This window comes from Anneissia japonica, unplaced genomic scaffold (genome assembly GCF_011630105.1).
Source record: "Anneissia japonica isolate Jap-2015-1 unplaced genomic scaffold, ASM1163010v1 scaffold2774_len142755_cov157, whole genome shotgun sequence".
NCBI lineage: Eukaryota > Metazoa > Echinodermata > Crinoidea > Comatulida > Comatulidae > Anneissia > Anneissia japonica.
Window position 1 is genome coordinate 46,135 of NW_022745578.1, and position 24,332 is coordinate 70,466.

The 24,332-nt window shown below is 34.1% G+C and overlaps 2 protein-coding genes across 6 annotated transcripts in view; both read left to right on the top strand.

Annotated features, from left to right (window-relative positions):
- Window positions 1-8,560, top strand: part of LOC117119982 (fibropellin-1-like) — a 19,338-nt gene extending 10,778 nt beyond the window's left edge. For 2 of the 5 annotated variants that reach the window (XM_033264967.1, XM_033264968.1), the window contains exons 8-16: window positions 489-608; window positions 1,981-2,100; window positions 4,777-4,896; window positions 5,414-5,530; window positions 5,784-5,870; window positions 6,033-6,062; window positions 6,509-6,655; window positions 7,618-7,644; window positions 8,415-8,560. In XM_033264967.1, the coding sequence (XP_033120858.1) occupies window positions 489-608; window positions 1,981-2,100; window positions 4,777-4,896; window positions 5,414-5,530; window positions 5,784-5,870; window positions 6,033-6,062; window positions 6,509-6,655; window positions 7,618-7,644; window positions 8,415-8,545 (899 nt within the window). In that variant the 3' untranslated portion in view covers window positions 8,546-8,560. The remainder of the gene's footprint in view (window positions 1-488; window positions 609-1,980; window positions 2,101-4,776; window positions 4,897-5,413; window positions 5,531-5,783; window positions 5,871-6,032; window positions 6,063-6,508; window positions 6,656-7,617; window positions 7,645-8,414) is intronic. The other 3 variants (XM_033264969.1, XM_033264971.1, XM_033264970.1) reach the window with 3 other exon arrangements.
- Window positions 8,561-8,995: 435 nt separating this feature from the next.
- Window positions 8,996-11,387, top strand: LOC117119977 (delta-like protein D). The gene is made up of 4 exons (XM_033264963.1): window positions 8,996-9,080; window positions 9,697-9,825; window positions 10,062-10,187; window positions 11,261-11,387. The coding sequence occupies exons 1-4, from the start codon at window positions 9,011-9,013 to the stop codon at window positions 11,374-11,376; spliced, it is 441 nt and encodes a 146-aa protein (XP_033120854.1). The 5' UTR covers window positions 8,996-9,010; the 3' UTR covers window positions 11,377-11,387.
- Window positions 11,388-24,332: the final 12,945 nt, after the last annotated feature.

Genomic DNA, 24,332 nt, shown 5'->3' on the forward strand with positions numbered 1-24,332 from the left:
TTCCAATAAAGAACGAAACGTAGAATCAACTATGGCCTCACGTCTGTCATTTTTCGGAGTCACCATACTCATATTCTATTAACCAATTTATGTTGTATAAATGTTAATTACTTTGTTATAGAGAATAGATGTGATTTAATATGTCAGTAAATGTCTTTTTAACTCAGAATCATGCCATATATTAAAGTTTACCACTTTTTTTTATATTACGTATTTCAAAAAATAACTTATCTTGCATCTTGATTTATTTTCTTGACAATACCCCTTAAACACTGGAAAACTAATGATTTATGCAACAAATGTGCTTAATTGTATGCTGTATGCTTTGTTTTATATTTCAAGTAACATTGGCATAGTTGCTGTTCTTTTTGTGTAGTCAGTAGTTGTACTCTTGCCTTAATTTAGAACATGTAATAGTCTGATGTTGGTGGATCATCATGTTAATTGAAAACCTTTAGTGAAATTGGAATATATATTTTTCTCCACAGTTTCATCAAATCCATGTAACAGTTCTCCTTGTCTTAATGGAGGAGTATGTAACAATTTTGTAACATCATACACCTGCACATGCCCAACCTCGTATACTGGCACACGTTGCGAAACACTTGGTAAATATTGATTTAACAGGAAGTGAAAACGACAAATTTATCTTCTTGTTTTTGAAATTTGTTTTGATGTTGTTTTCTTTAATGTTTTTATTGTAATTTCTCGTGTAAATGATGACAAATGATCACTAACCGATTATTGTTGTATAAAATGTTAATTACTACTGTAGAAAATAAGAGAGATCTCAGCACAAAGAGTGTGGAGGGTGAGAAGCTTAATCAGATTTAAATTCCAAACAGAATCCTCAATGGCCCATTTGGTTAATGCATCTGCATATAGCAGAAGGTCTCTTTTTCACACTCATCTTTAATGTTCAAAAAAAGATGATTTCTATTTATTTAAGTATATATTTATGTATTCTATATGCCCATAATTTGCCATTATTGTTTTGTGTAATACTGTATACATACCAATCGTATCGATAGAAGTATGTCTCAAAATGCATTCATTAACCTTAACAATAAGCCTTTATCAAAGCTTGTATTTAGGGGTTGGTATACTATCATTTGATTAACATATATTATTATGTGGGTAGCACATAATAATAATATTTTATTAACATATGGATTGTTATGGATAATTTCTCACATAAATGTATAATATTGTATGTTGCTTTTTTGTAATACTCATGTAGTATAGTGAAAATTAGAGCCCTGTGACTTTTTTCGGGCACCAAGGTTCTCTACTGATTTAGCATTACTAGGGTATAAATATAAAATTGGGCGGGGGTACCTCCTCAAAAAGGCAGAACAAATTATTGGTGGAAATTTTTTAAATGGCCGCCATAATTTACATAGTGGCTTATAACTTTACTTATACCCAATGAAAAAGGCTAAATCTGGTGTCTAAGTATATGTTATTGGGGTCACCAAATTCAGTGGGATATGTTATAAAAACCTAGAATAGCAGACATTTTTGAAATTCAGGATGGCCGCCATAAAATGGTCTCGAATATTGCAGTATAATTCCACGAATTCTCATAAAAAAAATGGTCAATTTGGTATCTCATCATGTTGACATGGTTTCAATAAGCTGGGATGGCAGCCATTTTTAAATTCAATGTGCACTTTAAAGACCGCAGTACACTCTTCGGAAAAGAGTAGGGGATTATCTCCCAGTGTACTGCCCAATCATCACCAGAAGGACCCCACTGGAAATAAGTCGTCTTCTAGACTTTCGTGGGCTCCTTGGTGTTTACACTGAATAAATCCAATCTGAATTTTAAAAATTTGTTCTGCTCCCCGTCCCCCTCTCAATTTGTTATATATACCCGGCCTATTGATTCTAAATCAGTAGAAAAACCTTGGTCCCTGAAAAATGGTCGCAGGGACCCTGATTTCCACTATACTATGTTGTTTATTGTTGTTTATGTAGTGAGTACTGCATGTAGCAGTGCTCCTTGCCTTAACAGTGGGACTTGTAATGATCTTGGAGCTGAGGGATATTCTTGTACATGTACAAGCTCATATACTGGCACTCATTGTGAATCTGCTGGTAATTTTTTTTTTTCATTTTCTGTTTAACACAGCAATTAGATCTACAGTTGAACTTGCCTAAGTCGAATCCAAAATGGCATTAAAATACTGTTTGACTTAATAAAATTACAGATTGTTAGTTTATGGAAAACACAATAATTTGGCATGTAAAATAAGATCGACTTAGGAATTAATCAACTTAGGCAAGTTTAATTGTATAGTATAAATAATACAATTTGAAAGATCAAATTATCTATTCTGTTCTCCTACCAATGCTTCAGTTTGAAATAATAACATATTTATGTACAGTAATGCTGGGATTATTTATGGTTAATTGGTCAAATATGTTTAATATGGTATGTTGCTTTTTTTGTGTATAAAATAATATTGCATGTTGTTTATGTAGTGAGTACTGCATGTAGCAGTGCTCCTTGCCTTAATGGTGGGACTTGTAATGATCTTAGAGCTGAGGGATATTCTTGTACATGTACCAGCTCATATATTGGCACTCGTTGTGAATCTGCCAGTAATTCATTTTTAATATATTTTTGAATTTCTGTTGAACACAGCAATTAGACCTATAGTATAAATTATCCCATTTGAAATCAGTTTTATTCTTTTATAAATGATCATGACATATCACAATGGCATAACATATCATAACATATCATAATGATCATAGCATATCATATAACATATCATAATGATCAAAACATATCATATAACATATCATAATGATCATAACATATATAACATATCATAATGATCATAGCATATCATATAACATATAATGATCAAAACATATCATATAACATATCATAACGATCAAAACATATCATATAACATATCATAATGATCATAACATATCATATAACATATCATAATGATCATAACATATATAACATATAATGATCATAACATATCATATAACATATCATAATGATCATAACATATCATATAACATATAAAATATAATGATCATAACATATAATGATCATAACATATCATATAACATATCATAATGATCATAACATATCATATAACATATCATAATGATCATAACATATCATATAACATATCATAATGATCATAACATATCATAATCACACATTGTAGTGAAGGCACTGTAGCTTGGTAGTTCTTGGTTTTCATTCCCAGGTCTTGGGTTCAATTCCTATCATTTCTTCTAAACGCCCAAAAACAACCAGGGGCGGATCCACAGATGTCCAAAAGGGGGATCCGAAAAAGGGGCCGAAAGTGGGGCAGATCGAGACATCACTATCCTAAGGGGTCAGGGGGCATGCCCCACAAAATTTTAGTTTTTTTAGACGGCCAGAAATAACCTCTTAGGCGTTTTGGCGACCAATTTTTTCTTTTCCTTTTTTTTTTAACTTCCCAAAAGGGGGACCCTAAATCCGTCCCTGACTACTCCAATACCTAGATATAGAAGTGTGTTGCACATCGTGTAAGGCTTTAAGCTTCAATCGGAAGGTTAGGACTGATGCTCGTCAAACTGTTTTTATTCTTAGGCAAGACACTTTATCTGCATTTGCCTCTCTTCACCAAGGAGTAGAAGTTGGTGCCTGGTAGGAGATAAATGTTTCAAAATTAAATTAGTAGTGCTGATTGATAACTAGGAATACTCCCCAAGTGGCAGAGGGGCTTGCACAATGTGAATGATTGATTCTGTATCCAATGACCAGGTGTCTTGTTCGAGGGTGCAATGGGAAGCAGTATGTGACACTGGGTTTCACTTTCTTAGAAAATAATAAATAATAATTTAGTCATAATGTGTTGTAATTGTATGATATAGTTGAACACTGGATTTTGAACAATTTCATCATAACCAATTCCACTTATTTTTATCTGACAAAATCCGAAAGCAATCCTCCGTCTAATTAGAACCACTTTCATTTGACCACTTTTATATGAGGGACTTCCTAATGGAGGCAACTTAATTTTGATGATTTCTCACAAGTATGACCACATTGCAAAAAGGACCTCCATTCCAAGTACCAGTTCTGTCTGATCAATTCAGAAAGAAAGGAAAGCCTCCCTAACACGTTGCACTTCATCTATTCAGTGGCATATCCCCCCCACCCCCCTTTTGAAAAGGAAAAAGAAAAAAAAAGGAAAGAAAAGCAATAATTGATTGTCCAAAACACCCCAGAGGTTATTTTCGAGCATCTAGAAAACAGGAAAGCCCTGACCCCTAAGGGTGGTGTTGTCTCGATCGACCCCACTTTCAGCCCCCCTTTCAGACATCTCTGGATCCGCTCCTGTAATATGCAAAACATTAATTATGTTCAGTAAATTTCATTTAGGTAAATTATAATTTACAATTTATACACAGCTGGTAGCTATTTATATTACAGGAAAATCCTACCTTAATGGTGCTATTTTGTCCACTTCTTAAGATGTCCTTTGTTGGTACCACCTCCAGCTGGGGTCTGTCCACTGCAGAACAAGAGCTTCCTTAGCGGCTGGTACCACTTTCTACTGTCTAGTGCTGAACAAGGCACCTCTTATTTGCTACCATCTGCATCGATCCTGTTTACCTCTGAACAAGATGTTTCTTCAGATACTGTTTGCTTATGTTCACGGCAAAAAAAAAATCTGAGCTTGCCTTAAATCATTAACTTCCTTATGCATTTTAATATTATTTGACCAGTGATATTTCTTGTTGCATATACAGTAAGTACAGCTTGCAATCCAAACCCATGTCAAAATAATGGTATGTGTATGGCATCTGGAATATCCTTTATGTGTGTGTGTGCAGCAGGCTATAGTGGTACTACCTGTGGAACAATCACCTGTAAGTTTTATATTTTACATTACATAAAATAATATTAATAATTTTGTCATTTTGGAGATTATATACAATTGGTACATGATGATGGTGGCACTTTTGTGGAAAGATAAAAAATAAACTAGTATACAGTACGCATCTATTTCATATGAACAGACGCCATTTGTATGCACACCATCTTCATCTATCATCATCCATTTACCTCATCTATCCTCTCCGTGCCATGAGGCACATAAGGCCAATCATCATCCACTACCATCATCATAAACATCATCGATTATCCATCAGTCATTCTACACATCCATCAATCATCGATCAATCGTTCATCATTCATTATAAATCTGTTGACTGATTGATTGTCATCATGTAGTAACTGCATTCCAGTCCTCAAACTTTCATTCTCTCTTATTATATTCTGGTATTTACTTGTCCATCCATATGCCTATCCAGTTTCCCCACCATCGTAATTAACTCCTGTCATTGTTATTTATTTATTTATTTTTTTTTTTTTTTCGTTTTTTAGCATCAAGTCCGTGTAATCCAAATCCATGTCAAAATGGCGGAATGTGCACCACAACTTCTACAACTTATATGTGTATGTGCTCTGAAGGTTTCTCTGGCACAAACTGTCAAACAACAGGTAAGAAATAACTGAAACTTGTGGATTTTAAGTAAGACAACAACAACAGTAGCAAATAGAAACCTAAAATTTAAGAAAATATTTTTTTTCCTTCGGAGGCTAAAAGCAATAAAATGTTTTTGAGGATTTTGAATGTAATTGTAATACTCTTTGCTTCTATGAGGATCAGGTACTTAATCATCTTTATAAATTATTGTTGAGTAGTAAAGTAAGGAAGCCACTGTAATATTTTATATCGTTTTCTACTATCTAGGAACAACATCAACTCCTTGTGACAACAATCCCTGCCCTGCTGGACAAGAGTGCTTTTTCACGCCAACTATGTACATTTGCCAAACAGGTACATATAAGTTTATTTAATAGTTTTATTTTCCTTGGTATTTCATTAACAGAAATCAGCACTAATGATACACAGTAAATATATTTTTTTATAACACTGTCAAATCAAGTATAATATAAAATCATGATTATTTTTTACTTGTGTACCATTTCTCATTTGCAGCCACCGGAAGAAGACGACGAGATGTTGAAGGTAAACAGCTTGTGTATTTTCATGTTTGAATTAGCTATTCAAGTTTGTAGAGTATTTTCTTGTCTAACATTTCTTTTTTTTATTATAAACATTTTGATAAAAAATCACCACTTAAAATATGAATGTAAAGCATTCTGAATATCTTTTAAAACTGACAACAAACCAGAGACAGTTGTGAAAAATACTGTTCTTACAGTAAGTAAGACTATCGAAATCCATGTTTTTCTTCCTATTTTTATGTCTTTTACATTAGGTATTTAAACTTTCGGGATTTTTTTTTACATGGAGTCATTAACTGTTTTAAACTTAATTTAAACTATAATTTATTTCATTGTATTATTTTCATTATATTATTAATTTCATTTGTTTAATAATGTACTACCAGTGTTTCATTTTATATAGTTCACCTGATTAATATGCATCCACATACTGGTTAATATTTTCAGTGTCTCTTGAGTTGCCAGGTTATTCCAGTGTTTGTGCTCCCAATCCTTGTGGAAATGGTGGCACATGCCATCCATTTGAACATGGAGAACAAGAATACTTCATGTGTAAGTGTACACCAGGATGGACTGGAACCAACTGTATGGATGGTAAGTGTATTAATCTATTTTAATTTACAACAGCACCACCAAATTTTAATTCAGTGGCGTAAAATCTATGAGCTCCCACTGGCTAAAGCCATGGCCCCAGGAATTTCATATCAACATTTTTTTTTCTTGAAGAGAATATGTTCATAATGAAAAATATGCCCTTAAAACGTTAAAAGCACCAAAATTGGCAAGCTTTACCCTGTACACCATGACTCTACCTCAAATTAGTAGGCCTGAGGTAGCCTAGGGTCAAGGCCTTTTTGTTAGGTGGCTGCATTGCTTGCAGCAGATTTTGGCATTTCATTTATTCATATATATTAAATACTAATGGTAAAAATCACAAATTAGTGGCACAAAAATAAATGAGATAGGATTCTAAACAGCAAAGTTAGTTAATAATGTAGTTATGTCTATTGAATTGAATCAAACTATTGTTATGTCTACTGAATCAAACTATGTCTCTCAAAAAAAGTCAATATACTGCAATCATATTTATTATTGTTACAAATCAATACAGTATCGATAATTTATAAGTACTATAATATAATGTTTCTTCCATTTTAATAACTTTTCAGCAACTTTAAATTTAAATGTTCCTCTACCTGATGTGTGCTCAGTATGTTCTCAAATTAACTAGCGTTGTTTCTTAACCACTAGAGCCAATTAGAGCCATTGTACGCAGTGGCTAGAGTTGAATTGAATCCGATCCTCAATGCGGAATTGAATAATTCTGTAACTAAAGCCTGTAAAGAAAATATCGCAAAAGGCAAAAGGCTAGCTAAACAATGTAAGACTGAAAAATCTGGTAAATGTATAAAGATTGGGTAATGAAAAGGGAGACAGTATGCCGACTGAATGGGGATGGCTTGTAAATATTTAATTAGTTATAATGTAAACATTAATACTGTTGTTTAGATTTTGCTATTATTTCTGAAATATTTAGATGCCCTTTTGTTTTTCAGTTCACCCTGTACGAAGATCTGTGGCAAGTAACGTATCTCAAATTTGTCTTTCTAATAAATACATTAATACAATTTTAGCCTTGTCTAAGGCCTAGTTCAGACTAGGTGCTCAACTCACCGGGTTTATCCACCAGCCAGTCTGAACTAGGTGGCTTATCTCAAGCCGGGCTGTGTTCCTATAGTAACTAGGCCTGGCTTGCCACCGTGTTTAACTTTTCTAAGCCGGGTTTTAATCGTTGCAGGGGTAGGGGGTCTTCCACTGACTTCGGGTGACAAAATGACCAATCAGCATTAAATTACGTACGCTGTGAGCGAATGTACGTTTCGTGAGCAATGCTTTGAAACACGTTTCCTGCTTACGGTTCATTATTATGTAAATTCTCGCCTGGCTAACCCCGCTAGTCTGAACGCCCGGCAAAGTTAAGCCTGGCTTATCTCCACATCTGAACTAGGCCTTTAACTTTTTTCAAGATTTCCATTTGTTCGTCTACGCATAATTATGAAATATTGTAGTTACAGTGAGGTGTGCCTCCTCCTGCTGTTCTGTCATTTTTCTTTTCTTTTCTTATTTCTCATCTTATTTATTCTTGTCTTCATCTTCATCTCTGTCGTTACTACTGCCACCTGTGTGTTTGACATCACCCTAATTAGTAACAATCAATTAGTAACGCTCACAATCCTGTCTGTTTAGGTGCAATAACCAAAGACTTGAAAACAAATCAGCGAAATGATTTTTAACTAAAACTAAATCATGGTATAAATTCTTTGTTTTCCTTCCTATTAAAATTGTTTTTCAGCTGAAACGTGTGCAGATGACCCATGTCTAAATGAAGGTGTGTGTTTTCAGGTGGATTCGTGTGAAAACTATGTGTGTGCATGTGTCGGTTGCTATACTGGTATCAATTGTGAAACAGGTAAGTTATTATAAAGGAGCATTTTACTTACTAATATGTCATATACAGAAGAGTTTGTTTAATTTGGCAGTTCTTTTTAATCAATCTCAAAAAGATGCTGCCTTCGACAGTCCCACACATCCGGGAAAATTTTGGATTCCTAGATGGCGGGAAATGAGCTTTCCCGACTTCTGAGGTGTCTTTTAATGACTTTTTAAAGTTTTTCAAAATTCAAGGTTTCCGCCTCTTAAAAACGATTTCATGAATCAATGAACCCAAAGAGAAAGGCAGGTTCGGGTTGTCCCCGGGAAAATTTGGATTTGTAGATGACTGGAAATGAGCTTTCCCCACTTATAAAATGTCTTTTAGATTGATAAACACTCTCTTTCCCCTCCCTCTCCTCCTCCTTCCCTCTTTCTTTTCTTGCAATTTTTTCTCCATGGAATTTATATATTTTTTGCCAAAAAGTGGGGGAGCCCAGGCCCCCCCGGCCCTCGCCCATGAATGATCTTGCTTTATCTCACTCATTTTCGTGCCAAGCTTCTTTTTCTCTAACCAACTGTGAAATAGGTTTGTGTATGATAGGTTTCGTTGTAAGCATTTTAAACCACAACCTAAATATTAGGTTACACAAATATTTCATAAAATAATCATTTCCAATTCATAAATGCATTATGGTACACGTAAGTTGCTGTAGGTTTAGTTTGCGTTTGCTTTATTACCTTTGGTGAATGAAGATGCTTCCTTGATTGTGCCTTACTCAGAAGAAACTGAAAAATTGATTTTAATCAAGCGTCCCATACATATATTTTAATTTTATTTTTTTGTTTACCAAAAATTGTTTATGCCTATACAAGTAGAAAATACACAAAAATACAACAAAGACCATTTTTAAATCTATAGTATATTGGAGAGCAAAACGATCGCTTAACACTGTCGCAAGATAGGCCTATTCCAGCCATTTTAGCTCATTAAAAAAATATTTTGTGCGATGTAAAAATTTTTAAAAAAAAAACCCACTAAAATGCCGACACTCAATTTTGAACATTTTGAGTCGGTCGGGCGTGGCCAACACAATATTTTTTTTATTTGGCCTTAAGTCGAAATAAATCGTTTGGCGGATTGCTTACTCATTATTTCAGCTGCTTAATTCCAGTCATTCATTCCCATTCTTTCCCATTCTAAGGTGCGAGTGCTTGTGATAATCATAGTTGTCATAGTAATGCTACGTGTGTTGCTCTTGAAGTACCGGGTACCTTTTCTAACTACCTCTGTATGTGTCCTCCATGTTACTACGGTCAATACTGTGAAACAGGTAAATTAAAAAACAACCAACTATTTTAGGTATGATAAAAACGTTTCTCAAAATATGAATAATTTTTGCTTATCAGGATTTTGTTATTCAAACTAATTTACCACTTAATTCTGAGAATTTTGTTTTGCTTGTTTCCTTGCGTTGTTGTTAAAAAATACACCGTCTTATAATATAGCCCTTAAATACAATTATTGTTTTCTATTTCATATTTGGTTTGTTATGTTCATTTCTGCTAGAATTGGTTGATATCTGTATGCACAGCAAATGTGTAAATGGAGGAACCTGTGTTGCTGATGCTGATAACTGTATTCTTTATACTTGTGATTGTCCTCCTTGTTTCACTGGTAGTCTCTGTCAAGTCGGTGAGCTATCTTGATTTTCATGGATAATACTCTTTATTTATATGTATCACAGAACAGTCATAATATGACTGCTCCTTGATGTGATATGTACAGAAACATTGTTGTAGACAAATATTATATATACATATATATATGTGTATGTATATATATGTGTATATGTATATATATGTGTATATGTATATATATGTATATGTATATATATGTATATGTATATATATGTGTATGTATATATATGTGTATGTATATATACGTGTATGTATATATATGTGTATATATGTGTATATATATATATGTATATATATGTGTACACATATACATATATATATGTACACATATATATACATGTATATATATGTGTGTATATATATATGTATATATATGTATATATATGTATATATATATATGTATATATATATGTGTGTATATATATATGTGTGTATATATATATATATATGTGTGTGTATATATATATGTGTATATATATATATATGTGTGTGTGTGTATATATATATATATGTATATATATATGTGTGTGTATATATATATATGTGTATATATATATATATGTGTGTGTATATATATATATGTCTATATATATGTGTGTATATATATATGTGTATATATATGTGCATATATATATGTGTATATTTATGTGTATATATATATGTATATATATTATCTATATATATATATGTATATATGTATATATATATATATATATAGATAGATATATATACATACATATATATTATATTATACCAATATATATATATATATATATATATATATATATATGTAGAACAATTTATAAATCTTAATAATAACAATAATAATAGTAAGATTTATAAATTGTATTATTATTATCACGAAGTAACTTTATATAATGTATTTGTGTGTGTGGGGTGGGATCTAGAAATGATTACCTTTTTACGGCGGCTGTCTCATCACAGGACAATGACGCTGCAATTTATAAGTTGGTTTTAGGTAAATCTAGAAGAATTCTTAATTGGGTTAAGTAAAACTGAGGTATTGTGATACCCGACTGTCACGAACTTTTTTTGATTTTTCTACAGCTGTTGCTGATTGTACATCAAGCTCCAATACGAACTGGCAACCTGACACTGTGGCTTTCATTATTCTTAACTACGTTTTGACAACTTTATTTACAAATTACCAATATATGGCATGAGCACTCTATACTAAGATGTGTATAAGAGACAGGTTCTAATTCTCCATGTAAAAAGGAATAACAATAAGGAAAGGCTAAGCTATGTACACAGATATATATTAGTTGTTATATTTTTAATAGTTACAGTATAATTGCTCGTATATATATATATATATATATAACTCATATCGGTAAATATATATATATTTATATATATATACAGTATATACATATATATACATGTTTATATACTGTTAACGACATATACAGTATATACATATATATATATATATATTTATATACTGTTAACGCTATATATTATATTGTTTTGAAACACAAGGACACGTCTTACACACACACACACACACACATATATATATATATATATATATGTGTATATATATATATGTATATATATATACATACATATACAGTATGTCCATATATCCAGCTATTGATGGGGTGGTTGAACGTGTGTTCAATAATATATCAACGATATTCCCTGCTGTTGGATCATGATTCTTTCCTTATTTTCAACAGGTTATTGACTTAATAAAATGTCAAATAATTATGCTTCCTTGTACGGTGTATATACATTCTGAAACTAAAAAGTAAGCACAACCTTTCTTTCACTTCTTATACTATACTAACCAATAGGAGCCTCTGCTATCAAATTAATTCCTTCGCATACAGCTGCTGTAGCCTATTTATATACGGCGATGTATGCAAAATAGGCTCAAGATTGGAGTTAACCCATCACCTTCATTTTCATTGGTCGTTCAATTTCTAATTTCCCACCAAAAGTTTTTGCCCGCAAAATCTATGCGGCCCGATTAGTAAGCACTCACTGTGCTGTAATTAGTTGAGAGCAGGAAGGAAGAAGAGAGTACGGGATTTCTAACATAACTACTATATTGTAATTGCTTATGCTCTAGCTAGAATCATGAGAAAACACAATTAAACATTACAAGATCTTACCATTGAGAAAATAGTCTATTTTCTCTATGATTTCACACCGAAGTCTCCAAAAAAAAAACAAAAAAAACACACATATCAACTTCGATCTCTACTCTGCTATCTATAGCTTGCTTTGACATTAGACCATATTAATAATACGCAGCACTAGAATGGTTGATTCATTTGAAATTCTAAACAAAATCGAGTCTGGGCCTAGAAAAAACACGTGTATTCCTGGGCCATCGCCTTCCTCCCATCCCCATGATTCATCTTAGCCCATAGCCGTCGGAAGCATTTTGCAAGTGGTCCGGCCATTATAGTGAGGGGGATGGTGCGGGTAGTATGAGCACTTGACAAATTTGGTAGTAAATGAAGAGTGGAGCCCCGCTATCTCTATCCACAGCTACAGGATTTTGAAGTTAGTTGAGGTCTGAGAGCATAATTGTGACCCAAAATTACAAAAGGGCTGTAAACTCGTACTCTATCAAAATGTTTTTTTAATGTAAATTAATAGAGCACATCATTAACTTTATAATGAGGGCTCAATGACCTTAATCGGACAATTATGTGTAAAGTTAAGCTATTTTGAATTATAATTATTCTCTATAAACTGGCCTATAAAATTCTGAGCAAAAGGGCTTTAAAAGTACAGAAGAAATTGAAGAAAAATCACAGCAGCAGTCAAAGAAACTCCTTAGCAACAACACAGTTTCCATTGAGCTATTGCGATGAAATTTTCTACGGTTTGCTGGAAATAGTTTGGGGGACAAAAATCTTCTATTTTTAAGTCGAAACTCCAGAGAGTTAATTAGTGATACCCGGGGAAAAATTGGTTTGTACCTTTATAAAGCTGAAACATCCACGTACTGATTATGGCATCCCTATTTGTTCTGATGAATTTAGTAGACATAAGAAGGGTTTTATTCGTCAAGCCTGGTTAGAGAGGGTGTTTTGTCGGGGTGTGAATGAAAAAGTGACGGGGTGGGTGGGGGGATGGACTGGATTTTAAAAAATAATATAACATTTTCAGAATTATGCAAGTATTTACAAGTAAAATGATCAGGATTTCTATTGTTGCAAGCTACATTGTAGCATGGGAAGGTGGTAAACAAGCTGTTTAAGAAAGACAAAAAATCCCCCATTCTAACTACCGATTCCATCATTAAAATACTGGTACAGTAGATCACATTAACTATTCTGTATCTTCTTTAAAATCAAAACATTTAGCGTTATTTATGCGTCCGCAATTGAATGCTAGGCCTATACCTTTCTTTGTGACCAGTGATCCAAATCAATATATGCCAAGGGCTGATGGGAAATTATGCTAAATTATACCGAATGTTTAATTTAATGGTTGTTTAATAAGCACCTTTCTCCCACCTAAAATAAAGCAACAATATTCTCAATAATAATTATTACTGTATACCCAGAGGTGACGGAACTAGGGGGTGCTGTGTTATGGAGAGTAATGTGTGACCGGAAATGGTCTGCAGTCGGTTGTTACCATGCGCCAGTGATGTTGGAGTATATAGTACAGCAATATGAAACTATTATGTAGGCCTAATGAATGAATAAAGTTCGGAGTTTGTCGGGTAGTGAAATTATTATTTCACATTTTAAGTGCTCCCTAAATTCATAAGTGTAAGCTAAATTACGGTGATTAATTTAATTAGCGAAGATATGGAGACAATTATTTCGAATCCCTCTTTCCAAGAGGGGATGTAAATGCTTTGTGAAAATGAGTACCGCGGCGAAATACACACAACTGGTTAGCTAACAATTAAGTCAATGTTACATGAACACCTGGGAAGGAAGGTGCAATCACGTTGTTACCTAGCAAACGTCTGTACTGTATGGGGAGGGGCTGCTGATGTACTGTGTAGCGGGGGACGATGAGGCATAAAGACTATAGGCCTAGGCAGTGGAATTATATGTGACAGAAAGTACACTTTCGGAAGAAATAAATTAAAATAAGAAAAAAAATAACTAAGAATAATTCATTTGCAGAGGTACCTTATTTAAGTATTATACAATGCTAACAATGCGGCTCTTGTAGCCCTGGCCTGGGCAAGGCATCCATGTGCAAAACAGTGGTGTTTGTTTATCCATAAAAGCGCGCCGGGAAAGTTTGCCTTACCAGGAAAAGGTGACGTATCTAGCTTATGACGTATGCATGCTAACTAACGTGAGCGTGACGTCACCAAAAAATGAATATTTTCTATTATAACCAAAATATTAATAACTACAAAGTTTCTGGGCGTAAATTCCCTTAATATGAATGAAGGGTTGCTCAATCTCCTTGCCATACAAATTACAGCTCCTACTAACGTCTCAGTCGAGAAATACGGGTAGTCGAGAAATACGGGTAGCTGAAGTTTTTCTCGCAAATCTGACTACAAAACCATATCCAAATTTCACGTTCCACTTTTGACCCTGAGTTGTGCTTCGCACTCGCCGCTGAGGGCGGCGTTCCGGGAACTCTGCGTCAAGGCAATTCAACAGGACGCGATTTTTTTTTCCGTACGAAACATTTACATGAAACTCCACTCGGGCCGTCTCGAATGAATCGACCCGAAAATCTTAATCAGAATTCAGGTCAAAAGGTCATCCACAGATAAACGTCTACAAAACAACTTCTGAGAGAGAACGTTGCATGTCTAATTTTTTAAAATACATTGATGTTACCATGCTAATACTAAATGGGTCGTTTAAAATAACGGAATGAATATATTGATTGAGCTGTACGAGTAATGAAAAGTGTTATTATAACTTGAGTTACATACTGTGACAATTTTTATTTTTAGTTAGGTCTGGGTTTTGCATAATTACCTAGGCCTACTAACTATTAAAAATATACACTTTCTGGGGAAAGCACAGACTAAGGAAAATCGTGTTTCTTGGGGCGTTTCTTCATCACGAAACAGGGTGACAGTTATTTTCAAACTAAGAGCTGAGAATAGGCAGCTCTAAAATACTGGATGCCATAAGACCTGCCAAAATGGCAGAGCAACAATGAATGTATAAATGAGCCCTAAGCCTAGTTATTAATATCAGGCATAGTAATCTGCAGGTTCTTGATTACAAGGCTAGACCAAGAAATTACATGTAATGAAGAAATGATTATCTGTTATTATTATTATTATTATTTATTTATTATTATTATTATTATGTTACTAAAACCAACCTGTAGGCCTACCTTAAGGGGACTTAGACAATGGAGGAATTAGAGAACAATTAAAAAATCGACGTTAAGGGGAAATGACACAAAAGATATATTCCCTTTGGCTAGTCAGACCTAGTAAATAGTATGGTTCATCATTGCAAGGGTTAGGCCAAGGTAATTAATGCTGAAATTATTATTATTATTATTATTATTATTATTATTTAACATTAATTATACATTTGAAGGATAGTTTGGCCAAGTTCAATAACGGAGCAGAATGGTAGGCCTATATTTTATTTATTTAATAATATTTATCTTATGCAATCTACTTTTTATTTCATGCTTCAATTTTTTTCAAAATTTCAATCAACGTCATGTGAAGCGTGACTGTTGGGGGTCAGCCTAGGACCCTAGGGACCTAAGTCTATAGTTTAAGGAGCTCGTAGGACTTAAGTCAGCCTGTAGTTAGGCCTATAGTTTATCCTCTTTCTCTCTAGCCTTTGATATTACTGTACCTATCTACACTTTATAAAACGGGGTACTAGCTGTTGTTGTTGTAGATATTATACTAACATTTAATAACATCCAAGAAGGTCACAGTTTGTTACACACCTAAATCCCATAAATCCGTAAGATACCATAGGCCTACCGTAGGTAAACATAGAAAGAGGAATAATAGTAAAATTCGAGCGTCACGACATTGCGAAGTGTCTGCTCTTGTTCCTCGTATCGAACTCAGTCGAGTCAATCCGAAATGGCCCGAGTGAAGTTTCATACATATGTTTCGTACGGGAAAAAAATCGCAACCTGGTCGTGCCTTTTTGTGTAGGTTATACCGCCTCACTGCAGGAAAGACATCCCCATTTAGTCGTGTAAAACTCACACAGGGTACAAAGGACGACCTTAAGACCTGGCTTAATTTTTTGTTCCAATACAACGGAACAACCCTCATAAAAATGCCTAATAAATTAGACTCGGATTGTTAACACTTCTACTCCGACGCTTCTAAGTCCGGTTATGGGGCAACCTTCAATAATCAATGGATACAAGGCCATCTTTATGGAAATCCTTTGACATCATGATTCTTGAGTTGTATCCTATATTTATCATGCTCTCAATATTTGCAAAACAGTTAGCAAATACTCATGTTGTTTTTCACATTGATAACCTAGATAACGTTTATATTCTAAATAAGAAAACCTCAAGCAATGACAGTGTTATGCATATCGTTCGCCCCATAGTGCTTGTTCTGCTTGTTAACAATATAAACCTCACGTCCAGACATATATACTAGGAAAAAAGAACATTTTGTGTGATGTACTGTCTCGGTTTCAGGTAACATGAAAGCTACTAAAAGAGAGCAACATGCAGCCGCATCCTCTACAAATTCCGACACACCTGCTAGCAGAGAACTTCGCTCCTTTGAACAGACACTTACCTGGGGATCGTTAGCAAAACACACTGCTAAGTCTTACATTAAGCAATGGACACATTTTCGTCACTTTCTACGACGACATAACCTACCGTTCTCTCTACCGTTAAAACCTACCTTAGTGCAATTTCATTCATGCACAAAATTTCTTACATGGAGGATCCGACAGTCTCGAAAAAAATGACCATTCTGTGTAGAGGAGCCTCAAAACTAAAACTACAGCAGTCCGCCACTTTCACTCGGCTACCAATCACTACACAGATTTTCACTAAACTAATAAAGAACCTCCAATTCGCAACCACTTCGCGTTATGATTTCACTATCTATAAAGCTCTATTTCTAACATGCTATTTTGCCTGCCTACGAGCCAGCGAAATTGTTGCTACGAAAACTCCTGAACATGCGCTAACGTCCAACGACATAATACTTTATAAGGATAAAGTAGTCGTCACTTTCCGCACGTTTAAACATAGCAAAGGTCCACATCCAAAATATGTACTTAAGGAAAATCGTGGAAGCTGCCTGTGCCCTGTGAAAGCACTACACCTATACGGAAAAATTCGCCCCAAAGTGGAAGGTCAATATTTTGTATTTCCAACTGGTACACCAGTAAACAGGGCACTGTCTGAAACACTAAGATTGTGCGCACGTTATGCCAATCTAGACCACAGGCGTTTTAACACACACTCTTTCAGGATAGGAAGGGCAACCGAACTACATAGCCTAGGCGCTGCCGAGAACGAAATTATGGTTTCTGGCAGATGGTCGAGCCACGCTTTCAAACGGTACATCAGACCAGGTCATTTTAATCTTAACAATAGCTAAAGTTCTATCCTCTAGCTTGGCTCGTCTCCGAGCTCTTTTCATCACAATTATTTGTTTCTGTTACTCATTTGCTCATGTGTCATCGCATGCTGTACATGCTGTGTATTTCTTTGAATATAATATTTATTCTATGGCATTTTTAGCTCAAGCAACGTCCCGTCCACATTGGAAATGAACTATAAAACAATATCAATAAATATTATGAATGTATAACTATTATAAGTACATCCTTCTGGAGATTACAGTGGATATCAGCGCATGCTGTACCACATGTTAACTGGGTATGTGTTTCTTCACAATTACTCCGGATATCAGCGCATGCTGTACCGCATGTCATTAGGTCTGCAGTGGTTTTCTTAGAGTAGACATTACTATACTGGATATCAGCGCATGCTGTACCACATGTAATATTACAAATAGATAGTAATGTATATGGTTTCTTTGCATTTTACTCAGTATATCAGCGCATTCTGTATCACATGTCATATACAGGGTTTCTTCTTAGAGTAGAAAAATGAACTATAAAACAAAAAAAATAAGTTTTATTAATGTGTATTAACTAATAACTAATAATTGAATTCCTCTGGGTACCACAGTGGATATCAGCGCAAGCTGTAGCACATGTCACGTACAGGGTTCTTCTTCGAGTAAGTAGCGTACTGGATATCAGCGCATGCTGTACCATGTCATACAGGGTGGGTTTCCTAGAATAGGTAGCATACTGGTTGTCAGCGCATGCCGTACCGCATGTAAATTACAAGGTTCTTTTCCATGTATTGCACTGATGGTCAGCGCATGCTGTGCCACCTGTTAAATGCAATTTCCCTTCATGTGTTATGCATGCTGTTAGTGCATGTTTCTTTGCCTTAGGTTACTCCCTCTTTGAGTAAAGGATCAACTGTAGAACTTGCACTTAGTATGGGCTGCTGGCGTGCCTTCCTTTACATGCGATCCGCCTTTGGCCTTATTCAGACCATCCCATTGTGATTTCTGAATTAATACCGTAACTTCTTGTTCGCTTTTAATTTTACGTGCGTTCGTTGTGCAGTTGATTTCACTTTACTCAATAAACATTATTTGTCACCAGAACCCTAATTTCAGTCTCTTTGTGAATTTATTTGATGCCTCTGTAGCAGTCAAAATGAAAAGATTGAGGGCTCAATCTTGTTTTGACTGATTATCATTTGACAATGACCTTATTCAGAGCATCCCATTGTGATTTCTGAATTAATACCATAACAATTGTTCGCTTTTAATTTTACGTGCGTTCGTTGTGCAGTTGATTTCACGTTACTCAATAAACATTATTTATCACCAGAACCTTAATTTCAGTCTCTTTGTGAATTTATTTGATGCCTCTGTAACAGTCAAAATATAATTCCATTCTTATAGTTAAATGGAATCGAGTTATTTTATCACCAAGACGAACGAACATGAATGTCAGATCATTTGAAGCCCGAGTACAATAAATGTAACGTCAACTACTTTAAAAAATGTCGAAGAGATCCTTGACCGGGCCCATAAAGAAGGCTTCTTATGGATTTTAAAGTGAATAATTTAAGTAATTACAGCAGTATTAATAACTTTAATCCTTTATAATTGGTATCATGATATATTTAATAATGGAGGGTTTTTTGTTTAATATTGTAATTGTAAAATTAATAATTTATCTTAATGATGATGTAAGTGTATTTTTAATCATTTGATGTTTTTTATGTGTCTTGGTTTTCATCTTGTACATTTCAAAACTTAAATAACATTTTCAATAAATATATATTGAATTGAATTTGCCCTCACGATATTTTAATAATTTCTGATGTCTGATGACCTAATGTCTCTAAACTTTTCAACATGGTTATATACAGTTCTATCATGTATGCTTCTATATTTATTACTCATCAACTTCTCTTCTTATGACAGTCTTATGACCATCACACGACGAATCCAACTCTGCTCTCTGTCAGCGCTAGATAATGAGACTCTGTCTGTTGTCGGTGTCAGTCTGAATGCTGAATGGATCACCATTCAAAAAGATCTGTTGCTCGTGCATCGTCGCTTTTTTTTTGTAGAATCATGTCAGCTGGCAACTGTCGGGCTCAGTGAGTACCCGGCTTCAGATATGATATTAATATCTAACTTAACTTGTACTAACAAAACTCAGTAATTTAAAATAATATTTTACCATATAACTTACAATTCCTCTGTCTCTTCCTCTTCTGCTTCTTCCTCTGTCTCTTCCTCCGTCCCTTCTTCCTCCTCTTTTTCTTTCTCCTCCTCTATGTCTTCATCTCTTTAAAAAAAAAATACATACTGATGATCTTTTGACCAACTTTTAAACATAACCTAAACCAGGTACATTTTGTATATTGGTTGACATAAATTGTCTACACAATTTTATACACTGTTAAAAATTTTCCTGTAAAAATACCGTCAAAATACTGGCAACCAGGACGCCAGTACTTTACCGTAATGTAAAATTACATTTCCGTTAAAAATAAATTTCTGTAAAGATACGGTAAATTACTGTTGATCGAAATACGGTTGTCAAATGTAATGTAAAATCACAGGTACCGTTATTAATTTTTTCCTGTAAAAATACCGTCAAAATACTGGCAACCAGGACGCCAGTCGTCAACCGTAATGTAGAATCACAGGACCGTTAATTATTTATTCCTGTAAAAATACCGTCAAAATACTGGCAATCAGGACGCCAGTCGTCAACCGTAATGTAGAATCACAGGACCGTTATTAATTTATTCCTGTAAAAAATACCGTCAAAATACTGGCAATCAGGACGCCAGTCGTCAACCGTAATGTAGAATCACGTTTACCGTTCATAATTATTCCCTGTCAAAATACGGAAAATTACTGTCAATCTCATTGCCGGTCGTCAACCGTATTGTAGAATCACAGTACGGTGAATAATTAAAAACCGAAAGGTCCACTGATTAATCTCAGATAAGAAAGTATAATACATACTCCAAGTATTGAAATACACGCCATCGTGTTGGGATTCAATATTTCGACATTAATTATGTCATCATCAGGAATGAAAAAATTATCCATATTAGCAAGCTTATATGCACTAGTACCAAAAGTGTTTAACCAATCAAAATATTACCTCTAGTAGGTGACATAGCAGTGAAAAGATCAAAGCATTCTTACTCAATGTATCAAAGATACCTACAAAAACAAAGAAAGCTCTTTTGAAGCTCTGCGCCCATTGTTAAGCAAAGGGTGTAGTCTACGTATAGCGAACGCTTCTTTAAACAATAGGATAGACCAGTTTCGGGAGCTGTCAATAATGTTAGTACTAGAAAATATTAAACCTAATTTATTACTTACATTACAGACGACATTATCATTTTCAAGTATACCCTGTAATCCTAAAACATATTGGAATGCCTCACAGTTTTTAACATGATCAAATATGACACTATCAGATCGTGAAGAATGTTCTTTAAGTCTAGTTATTAAGCACCTATCTGTCTTACCAATATAATCACTATTGCAGCCTGGACATTTAAAATAATAGACAACAGAACTTCTGTACTCCTTAGGGGTATAATCCTTAGTAGATATAAAATGAGAAACATTTTTATACTGCCATAAAGTTATGAATTTTACCTCTTTAATTAAGTGTTTCTTTACCTTATTTAAACATCTACGTAAAATGAACTCACCTGGTTTTCCTAGATAAGGCAATCTAACCCAAATCTTAATCAAGCTATCATCAGTAGATCTATGTATACATTTAGGTTCATTTAATTTCTTAAGTACATTATTAACAACTTTTAAAGGGTACCCATTCCAAGACATAAACTTCCTGATGTTACTAAGCTCTGTTTGAAGTTTGTCAGGAGTACACAATCTGTGGGCTCTAGAAACTAGACTACGAATCCAGGAGATCTTATGGTTCCATGGAGCAAAGCTATCATAATGGACATATTGACCTGTATGTGTATTTTTACGATATATACTCATAGAAGAGCCAATCTCCGAGGGTAGGGAATATCCCCATTCATACAGCATCTAGTCATTCTGCGCTGTACAGATTCGAGAGATAACAGATCGCTGGTCTCGTAGGGTAACCAAGCAGGTAGACTGTACGGTAATCAAGAACAGGCCGAACGCTGTCTCTTATACACATCTAGATGTGTTTTTAGGATTACAGGGTATACTTGAAAATGATAATGTCGTCTGTAATGTAAGTAATAAATTAGGTTTAATATTTTCTAGTACTAACATTATTGACAGCTCCCGAAACTGGTCTATCCTATTGTTTAATGAAGCGTTCGCTATACGTAGACTACACCCTTTGCTTAACAATGGGCTCAGAGCTTCAAAAGAGCTTTCTTTGTTTTTGTAGGTATCTTTGATACATTGAGTAAGAATGCTTTGATCTTTTCACTGCTATGTCACCTACTAGAGGTAATGTTTTGATTGGTTAAACACTTTTGGTACTAGTGCATATAAGCTTGCTAATATGGATAATTTTTTCATTCCTGATGATGACATAATTAATGTCGAAATATTGAATCCCAACACGATGGCGTGTATTTCAATACTTAGAGTATGTATTATACTTTCTTATGTGAATAATTAATTCCTTAATAATACGGTAAATTATTGTCAATATGAATTCCGGTCGCCAACCGTAACGTAGAATTACAGGTGACGTAAATAATAAGCTTGTCAACCGTTAATAATGTAGAAAAATACAATAAACTACTGTCTAAATTACTTTTGCATAAAATTCCCACTACATTTTTGGTGGCTAACAAAAGTAAACAAAATAACGAAAATTGTTTATAAAGTCTATAGTTTAAGAAATGTTTTAAAGAATCTTCATTAGACTGTTTTTTTTAAAATTATATTTGTAACTACAATACACACCTTTGTCTAAGAAAAACGAGATGTCTGATGTACCTTTTCTTACTTTCTTATTAACTATCATGAAAACTGCAGAACAAAATGTAGTGAAATCTTACTATAATAATAAATCATGAAATGGTACATATTATTATGCCAATAAGAATATTTTGTAATAGTATGTCATTCCGATGTTGTATTTCTTACTGTAATATTAAATTATGAAATACAATGTTTATGAATAATCAGAATAAGAGAACTTAGTTGGCTTGCTGTTACTGAGAAGATAAATAGTACATATTATTTCTAAGTTACCACACTAGTTTAATTATAATGCATAAAGTAAAACTGAATCGTTAAACATAAATCAACATTCATAGTAATATCTATACAATAAAATTTAGTAGAATGCAATAATCAATAGTATATTTGAAGATTATTTCACAATTCTGGATCATAACCAGCTTAATAACACTGTACAGTACTAACAGATTATCATTTAATCACTCTACTTCTTAGCTTGTTTACTATCATTTGCTATCACCATATCTTAGAGATGTTGCAAAGGCAATCATAAATTCATTAGTTAGGGAAACCACACTTCTGGGTAAATGTACCTAAAAAACACCTTGTCTGTAATTCCTTGTAATTAAAATTAGGATTTATTACATTTTAATCATAATTTTAACAAGTTTCAATAAGTTAGTAAATTAGCTGGGCAATTGGACTTTCAATGCTAGTGACTCATGGAATACAGATACTTGTAGTTAGCTTAACATTAGGTTACATATTACAAAGAACTGCAATATACACTATGTTGTACTGACTCACCCATAAAAACAATATCATAATTGTTGATTGAGAGCTACTAACAAATTTTAAATACAAATCTTCATACGTTGATTCATCAACAATATCGGACCAGAGACAGATCAACAATATCGGACCAGCTAATTCTTTCTGACGAAGGTAGTTGTCATTCCCCTTTCTGAAAACACTTTTTAACTTGATTAGCTACCTTGTTCCAGTAGACATCACCAGGATTGTTTCCACTGTCATAGACTTAAATCCTTCTGTGTCCAAGTGACTCCTTTGCTCTATAGAAATCAATATTTAAAATATTTTTAATCCACAGTGCACAGTAACTAATGTACAAATAATAATTATAGATTGCATTGCTTTAACCCCAATGCTACTGCACCACATAACATCCCAAACACCATGCTAGTGGACTCTTATCCTATAGTTTTGATCACGCAAAGATATGTATGGCCACACAATATTACATTTTTGAAAGGCGACTAGGCGCATGGTAACAACCAACTGATGCAGACCACCGGTCACACATTACTCTCCATAACACGGCATCCCCTAGTTCCGTCACCTCTGGATGCACAATCAACTTACTGTATTATCCAATGTCTTCCCAAGGCAATAAATACATAAGATAATCGTAGTCATACCCTATTAAGGGCCATGTTATTTTAGCAAGCAACAAAAGGGCCTTATAAAGTCAGGTTTGGCATGTTGAGCTCAAAAAGTGGCTTTTGATTTTTGGACACTATGTTAGGAGAGTGATAGACAAAACTGATAATTTATAACAAATTCATGGCAATAATTAACGTACATAATATCTACCTAAGACAAAACAATGTACCAGATGATGATGATAAATTCAATTTGAATGTAGTCTTTTACATTTACTAATTAGAACTAGATATACAGTAC